Consider the following 8,714-nt stretch of genomic DNA (forward strand, 5'->3'; position numbering starts at 1 on the left):
AGAGGCATTGATTGGACTGTCGGGCTTTGGAGGGAGGGTAGGGGACGGTGGGGGTAAAGGGGAAAGCACAACCAAAGGACTTACATGCAGGCATAGAGGCCTAACCAATGGACACGGACAACGGGGTGGTGGGGTGGTGGAGGGTGATGTGGGGACAGGGACACATATGTAATATCTTAATCAATAAAAAATATATTAAAAAAAAAAGGAAGCAAGAGCATACAACGGAAACCTCTCTTCAATAAATGGTGCTGGGCAAATTGGACAGATACATGCAAAATAATGAAACTAGACCACAAACTTACACCATACACAAAAATAAACTCAAAATTGTTAAAAGACTTAAACATAACGGGAAACCATAAAAATCTTAGAAGAATCCATAGGCAGCAAAATATCAGACATTTGTTCTAGCAATATCTTTACTGATACATCTCCTATTACAGTGGTCGGCAAACTCATTAGTCAACAGAGCCAAATATCAACAGTACTTCCTCAAAATAGATTCGCCCAGGCCGAAAACCAACTTCTGCACATGGGCCACGAAGTTTCAATCGCACTGTACACATGTCCACACGTGGTATTTTGTGGAAGAGTCACACTCAAGGGGCCAAAGAGCCGCATGTGGCTCGCGAGCTGCAGTTTGCCGATCATGATCCTAGGACAATGGAAACAAAGGAGAAAAGAAACATATGATGGGACTACATCAAAATAAAAAGCTTCTGTACAGCAAAAGCAACCATTAACAAAACAGCAAGAGAGCCCACTGCATGGGAGAACATATTTGCCAATGTTATCTCCGATAAGGGTTTAATCTCCAAAATTTACAGGGAACTCATATAACTTAACAAAAAGGAAGATAAACAACCCAATCAAAAAATGGGTAAAAGACCTAAATAGACACTTTTCAAAAGTGGACATACAGAAGGCAAGAGACATATGAAAACATGCTCAAAGTCATTAATCATCTAAGAGATGCAAATCCAAATGACAATGAGGTACCATCTCACATCTGTCAGAATGGCTATCACCAACAAACCAACAAACAACAAGTGCTAGCTAGGATGTGGAGGAAAAAACCCTTGTGCACTTTTGGTGGGAATGCAGACTGGTGCAACAACTGTGGAAAACAGTATGGAGTTTCCTCAAAAAATTAAAAATGGAACTCCCATTTGACCCAGTAATCCCACTTCTAGGAATGTATCCCAAGAAAACAGAAACACCAATCAGAAAAGATACATTCACCTCTATGTTCATAGCAGCACAATTTACAATAGCTAAAATTTGGAAACAGCCTAAGTGCCCATGAGCAGAGAGTGGATTAAAAAACAGTGGTACAGCCCTAACCTGTTTGGCTCAGTGGACAGAGCATTGGCCTGCGGACTCAAGGGTCCCAGGTTCGGTTCGGTTCCAGTCGGGGGTATGTACCTTGGTTGCGGGCACATACCCAGTAGGGAGTGTGCAGGAGGCAGCTGATTGATGTTTCTCTCTCATCAATGTTTTTCACTCTCTATCCCTCTCCCTTCCTCTCTGTAAAAAATCAATAAAATATATTTTAAAAAACAGTGGGACATCTACACAATGGAATACTACACTGCTGTAAAAAAGAAGGAACTCATCATTTGCAACAGCATGGATGGACCTGAAAAGCATTATGTCAAGCAAAATAAGCCAGTTGGAGAAAGATAAATATCACATAATCTCACTCATTTGTGGACTATATTGAACAACATAAACTGATGAACAAAAATAGATCCAGAGACATAGAAGCACCAAACAGACCATCCAACTTCAGAGGGAAGGCAGGGTATGGTGGGGATCTGGGTAAGAGATCCACCAAAGGACTTGTATGCATGCATATAAGCATAACCAATGGACACAGACAGTAAGGGGGTGAGGGCATGTGCTGTGAGGTGGGAGTGGCCAGGGAAAGGTCAATGGGGGTAAAAGGAGACATATGTAATACTCTCAACAATAAAGAATTTTTTAAAATGTTTGCTGTTTGGGGATTATGGGAAAATATACTTTTCTATGGTATGAATTTGAGTTGTTACAATTTATGTAGAGGGCAAATTGGTAATATCTAAAAAATGTAAAAAATATCCTTAGGCCTAGCAGTCCCATTTCCAGAATTTTATTTTATAGATATACATTATTATATTGATATACTATATAAATATAGGTATAATGTAAGTATATGCAAAAAATGTTTACCCAAGGATGTTTTAATTCATCTTTATTCCTTTTTTGCTATATATTTCTCTATAGCTTTTGTACTCTTCTAAGATGCTTTATTATATATTTACTAGAGGCCCAGTGAACAAAAATTTGTGCACTCGGGGGGGTCCCTCAACCTGGCCTGTGCCCTCTTGCAGTCTAGGACCCCTCAGGAGATGACAACCTGCTGGCTTAGGCCCGCTCCCTGGGGGATTGGGCCTAAGCTGGCAGTCAGACATCCCTCTGGCAGCCCGGGAGCCCTTGAGGGATGTCCACTTGCCAGCGGGGAGCAGGCCTACGCTGCAGTCAGACATTCTTATCGCTGCTGAGGAGGCGGGAGAGGCTCCCACCACCACCTCTGTGCTGGCGGCTGTCAGCTTGGCTTGTGGCTGAGCAGAGGTCCTTTATTATATAGGAGTGCCTGGACAGCTTGGGTGAGGGGCTGATGGCTGTTTGCAGGCTGGCCACAGTCTCCAGCCACCCAAGCTCCCAGTGGAGGCTGGTTGGAGGCAGGTATCTGGGATTTATTTATCTTTTATAATTGAAACTTTGTTGCCATGAGCGGAGGCCAGAGCCAGCTCAGGGCAGGGAGAAGCTTGGCTTCTTCTATCACCCGGGCAACCAAGCCTCCTGCTTGCTCCAGCTCCGTGGCTGCCAGCTGCCATCTTGGTTGGGTTAATTTGCATATAGTCGCTCTGATTGACTGGTGGGCGTGGCTTAGGGTGTAGCAAAGGTATGATTAATTAGCATCTTTGTCTTTTATTAGTGTAGATTTGTGAAAACATTGGATAGGGTATGCATCTGTTTGTGTAAATAAAAAGAGATGTAAAAATGTATATAGTTATAAATACAAGCATATGTATGTGGACACATTTATGAATATACTAGAGGCCCGATGCACAAAAATTCGTACAAGAGTAGGCCTTCCTTCCCCTGGAAGCCAGCACCGGCTTCCCTCTGGCACTCAGGACCCAGGCTTCCCTCCTCAGGCTGCTGGCAAGTACCTGGGACCCGGGCTGGCTTCCCTCTGGCCCCGGCTTCGTCAAGAAGGATGTCCAGAATGACTTCTGGTCTAATTAGCATATTACCCTTTTATTATTATAGATATGTCCTTATATGTACATATTTGTGTGTTAATGTACATAGAAAGATCGATTTTTTTAGGGATTCCCTCTCAAAATTGATAACATGTTGTTCTAGACAGAAAGACTGAAGAAAATAGAGGTCTGTGTTGGAGACGTACTTTCATTTATTTATTTATTTTTAATTAAAAAATATTTTTATTTATTCCAGAGAGGAAGGGAGGAGAGAGATAGAAACATCAATGATAAGAGAGAATTGTTGATTGGCTGCCACCTGGCATGCCCCACAACAGGGATTGAGCCCGCAACCTGGGCATGTGCCCAGACTTGGAATTGAATCGTGACCTCCTGGTTCATGGCTCATCATCACTCAACCACTGAGCCATGCCGGCCAGATGAGATTTACCTTTAAAAATATATTTTTGTATGTATGTATGCATGTTTTAGTTTAGAGCATAAAGTTCATTAAAATATCAATATTTGGTTAAATGTATGGCTATACAGACTATTAAATGTTGGGCTTTTATTAATTCTCGCCAGCTGGAAAGAACTGGTTGATGAAGCTGAAGTGTGTTCATATTATTGTAATAGCCAAACATGCAAAAAATATATCTTAGACCTTTTTTATAGTAAAATTTATTTTTATAAGTTTAGAGAAAAGGTATGAGTCTATCCCTAAAACTTCTGAAATTGAAGATAATTCAAGAGAGATGCAGACCTTTAAACTATGAAATTTTGCTTATACAATACCAAATGATTGCAAAAGTAATTTGAGGGTGGAAACATGAGTTATCTTGAATAATAGTGTCTTAACATGCAGATCAGTCCAATTTGCTTACATTAAAAAATAATGTCTATACTCTTTACTGTTGGTTCAATCTTATGAGGTTTTTTTTTAAAGAAAATATTAATAAGGATTATCTGGGCAAGAAGATTATGGCACATTTTTTTTTCTTTTACTTTGCATTTCATTGTATTAAAAAAAATAGAACCAAGCCCATTAAGTATTGTATTAGGAAAAAAATGTGTATAAAAAAGTATTTAAAAGCCAAATTCAAAAGAGTACTAGGAGCTATAAACTCTTTATAGACATTTGGTTGAAATGGACTTTTAAAGCTGTACTCTCAGCTTCCTTATTGAAAAAAATAAATTCGTAATTCCATTGGTTGTGATGGTGCTATATTATCTTAAAAGTGAGAGGAAGTACAACTTCTCAACTGCAGTTTAGTAATATCTCCATCAAGAACAACTTTCAAGACCAGAGAAAACATTAAAAACTACTTAAATATTAAGATAGTTTTACAGATTATTCAAGTGTAATTAATTGGTTCTTATTCCTCCCTTTTTTCTTTTAAATGCGTTCACATCTCTAGGCCCAACTGATTATATATGAGTGTTGAAAATATTTATGGAATTGATCTCAGAACAATTGTTATCTTTTATTGAAGCCAATTAGGTAAAGCCTGGGAGGAGTATACAGTATAGGTGGGCAAATGATAGATTAGCTTTTGAGAGGCACATTGATTCTGTTAACTAAACATCAATGACTGATAGAAATTCTAGGAAAACTATAGAAGCTTGACACTTGACCCCCCACCATCAGACTTTAAAATAAAATACCTTTTCAATCTTATCTACCACTAGACTTTTTTTTGTTTATCATCCATTTTAGTTACACAAAAGTTGTTCACTTTCTCCAAGTCTTTTCCAACTCCATTCTTTGGCTCAAACTTCCTTTCACGAGGCATTCCCTTTATCAAATGCTGTCTGTAGAGACCTCACTCTTCAAAGTTTATGTCAGAGGACCCTTAAAAGCATCAAGCTATAATTAATTTCTCTCTTCTTGGCTCCTCTTGTACTCCATGAGTTGAATATAGAATGTTCTGCTTACTTAGCGATGTACAAGTCATTGACTCACAAAAGTTGAAAATGGAAGGAAGGGCTTTGAGACAATCCTGTTTCCATTACACTTGCAAGCTTTAAGGGCAGGAATCAAGTCATGTTTGGCTTTTAAATCTCTGATTTGTTGCCTTCCTTCATTATGTAATGAGTGCCGAATTTAATGATTGGGAGGGGATCCCACCAGAATCCTGAAGAAATACAACCTTTAAATGTTGTATTTCAGTTCTAATATGAGTTCATGTGTAAAAGTTTCCTGGGCTATTATACCCTTTGGTACAGTTTATAGGCTAAATTAATGCTTTATGACTCCAGAGCCTGTATATACAGTTTTAAGCTTATCTGGAGACATTATAAATGATCGTGTGGCTATAGACATTTTTCAGCAGATTATCAGATGGCATTTGTTTTCACTAGTTTTTGTCACGAAATCATCTGACCAAAGCCATGTACATTTCATGTTTACTTGTTTCTCGGTTTAAACTCAATCAAGTCCATGTAAATATCAAACAGTAAGTCTGGCATCATTTTTCTGGAATGGTGTGGGTGTATTTCTAGGAGGACTATGTCAATTACAAAAACTGAAAACATACTCTATTTAACAAAATAGGTACTCCTAGTGTTGACTTCTAATCATTACAGCTGGCTTGAAGTTATTTTATAATTTATCCCAGTAGGAGTCAGTGCTGAGTTGAGGCAAAGTTCTTTTTCCAAGTGTAAAATTTTAATTAAGAAAAATTTTAATTAAGAGAAAAAAATTAAAAAGCGTTCAGGCAATGAAGAGGCAATGGGGGTCACTATTACGTTTCTTAAAGGTTCAAAAGAGACGGGGTCTCGCTATGTTGCCCAGGCTGGAGTGCAGTGGCTATTCACAGGCGCGATCCCACTACTGATCAGCACGGGAGCTTTGACCTGCTCCGTCTCCGACCTGGGCCGGTTCACCCCTCCTTAGGCAACCTGGTGGCCCCCCGCTCCCGGGAGGTCACCATATTGATGCCGAACTTAGTGCGGACACCCGATCGGCATAGCGCACTACAGCCCAGAACTCCTGGGCTCAAGCGATCCTCCAGCCTCAGCCTCCCGAGTAGCTGGGACTACAGGCGCGCGCCACCGCGCCCGGCGTTGGTAAGCGGCGCGAAACGGCCTTAGAGGCTGAGCGCGGGTGACGTCACCGCTGTGAGGGCGTAGACGTCGCGCATGCGTGGTTTGTCAGCACTGCATTCTGGGAGACAGTCCCCAAAATATCAAGAACGCATGCGTCCGCTGGCTCTTTCCTTTTGCCTCGTTGCTACAGAGTGAGCAAGATGGGTCACCAGCAACTCTACTGGAGCCATCCGAGGAAATTCGGCCAAGGTTCTCGCTCTTGGTAAGAAAGAGAATGTGGTTTTAGAGAAGGTTTGTTCTGGGGCGTTGCTTGAAGGCGCGTGTAGAACTCGCAGGCGGCGCGTTGCGGAGAGACCGATCGGAGCCGGGCTTCCGCCATTTCAGGCCTCGGGGAAGACGGCGGGCCGGATGGGGGCCTCCCGAGCGCGGGCCCTTTTCTTTTCTGCGACCTGCCGTAATGCCATCTCTCTTCCTACAGCCGCGTCTGCTCAAACCGCCACGGTCTGATCCGGAAGTACGGCCTCAACATGTGCCGCCAGTGTTTCCGTCAGTACGCGAAGGACATAGGCTTCATTAAGGTACGCGTCCGCCGGCGCCGTCCTGTGTCTGCGCGGCGAGTGTGCGACCGGGTCGCCGTAGTGAGCAGCCGGACGACGGCGCGCTCCTCGGCTGTAGTTAGAGGGCGGCGGTGACACCTGGGAGTTCCGGCGGCCGGGTTAACTGCATGGGGAGACTGAGGCCCCGCTCCATTCCGCCCAGCTCTGCCAGGTCTAGGTGCCCTGTATCATGCTGGGTAACATGCACTTTTCAGAACCACTGCAGTTGGGTGGTAGATGTCTTTGATTGTGCCTACACACGTGTATGTGTGTGCTGACCGCTGCCCTGGAATGTTGGATAGGGTTCTGTTCTGCAACGAGCTTGAGATTTGGAGCCAGATGAGAACTTACAGCTCAGTTTCTGCCTGTGAAGAATAAACTGGGCGCTACCAATATTAGTTAATGTATATGTGAAGCTTAACTCCTGGTAATCAGTTACTGGGAGTTGGGTTTTTTTTTTTTTAGATGAAAACAAGTCACATAGTAAGTAGTATGGTAAGTATAAATTGTGTTTTTGTTTTTTGTTTTTTTTGGTAAGTATAAATTGTTAATGTGAGGTCTTTGTGGCAGAGACACAGTGTCTTAGCTTAGACTTTTACCCTTGACCACTATGTGCTTGGTGTTAATGTGGAATTTCAAATAACTCAAATGAGATAATGAACTCAGGCCTGTTCCCTAGCTTATAGTAGTGTTTCTTTAGTGGTAAGTTATCTTTTAGGGAAGAAGTGAGAATACCAATTATGAAATTCACAGTCGAAGTGTAATTGTTGAGGTTTGTGGAACGAACAGCTTGTAGTTGGCATCATCTATAATAATAAAAGCGTAATATGGGACAACCTTCTCGATGAAGCTGGGCCTGCGAGGGAAGACCGGGTCCTGGGTCTTGGGTGCCAGAGGGTAGCTGGTACCAGCAGCCAGGGGAAGGCCTATTCTTGCACATATTTTGTGCATCACGCCTCTAGTTCTAATATAATGAGCCAGTTTTTGTGAGTAAATTCGATACTTAAAGCGTTTGAATTAATTCATTTTCTGCTTTTTTTTTTCCAGTTGGACTAAGAACTTCCATGAATGGGTCGTTCAAGACATCTACCTTATGACAGAATGCTATCTCTTTGTACATAAAATAAAATAAAAGCCTTCAAATATGAGTGTTTTTGTGTGGATGGAGCAGTCACGTGATTGCAAAAATCTATCACTAAAATCTGCTCCGGCATTTGCCCAGAAGTGGCAGTCCTAGTTTTCAGGATAATACAGGAAAGCTTGTAAATTTCTCAAAACAGTTGTATGCAAAAGGGGGCAATAGTTACAGATGCCAACTGTGTAATTGCTGAGAAAAACAGTAATTTCTGAGCATGTCGGAGGGGTGAGGGTGCAGGTTGTATAAAATTGAATTACAGTCTTAAGCCATTTGCTGAGAAGCCATGCCTGGTAGGCTAGGAACTTTTAGGCAGAAATAAGTATAGGTCCTATGGGGAGGGGGGAGAATTTTGGAGCTCTGGGAACAGCAAAGCTGTGGCTGGAACAGAGTGAGAAGCTGGAAATTTGGAATTGTTGAGTTTGTAGGATATGGTTGGGTAATTGGAGATAAAGTTCCATTTGGTGAGCAGATTAGAGTGCTATGAACTTTTTTTTAAGGTTCACTAAATTTTGTGGGCGAAATAGATTTTAGTGGGATATGAGTGGAAACAGGGAAACAAGGCTATTGGAATAGTTTAGGTAAGGGATCTTGTCTTGGATAAAAGGGAGTGATTAAGGTAGTCAAGAACAGTGACTTGAGAAGATGGATGTGGGTGAAACGAAAAATGGTGCCTCCAAG

At 41.8% G+C, this 8,714-nt stretch overlaps 1 protein-coding gene across 1 annotated transcript; it reads left to right on the plus strand.

Annotated features, from left to right (window-relative positions):
- The first annotated feature begins 6,452 nt into the window (after positions 1-6,452).
- Positions 6,453-8,046, plus strand: RPS29 (ribosomal protein S29). Its single transcript, XM_006776095.2, has 3 exons — positions 6,453-6,564; positions 6,781-6,880; positions 7,946-8,046. The coding sequence occupies exons 1-3, from the start codon at positions 6,503-6,505 to the stop codon at positions 7,952-7,954; spliced, it is 171 nt and encodes a 56-aa protein (XP_006776158.1). The 5' UTR covers positions 6,453-6,502; the 3' UTR covers positions 7,955-8,046.
- Positions 8,047-8,714: the final 668 nt, after the last annotated feature.

Source organism: Myotis davidii, unplaced genomic scaffold (genome assembly GCF_000327345.1).
Source record: "Myotis davidii unplaced genomic scaffold, ASM32734v1 scaffold1069, whole genome shotgun sequence".
Classification (NCBI taxonomy): Eukaryota; Metazoa; Chordata; class Mammalia; order Chiroptera; family Vespertilionidae; genus Myotis; species Myotis davidii.

What these genes read in the sequence shown, in the direction of transcription:
- RPS29 (XM_006776095.2), top strand. Translation starts at nt 6,503, where the DNA reads ATGGGTCACCAGCAACTCTACTGGAGCCATCCGAGGAAATTCGGCCAA. An exon ending in GGCCAAGGTTCTCGCTCTTG is followed by an intron (nt 6,565 to 6,780) that starts GTAAGAAAGAGA and finishes CTCTTCCTACAG; the next exon opens with CCGCGTCTGCTCAAACCGCC.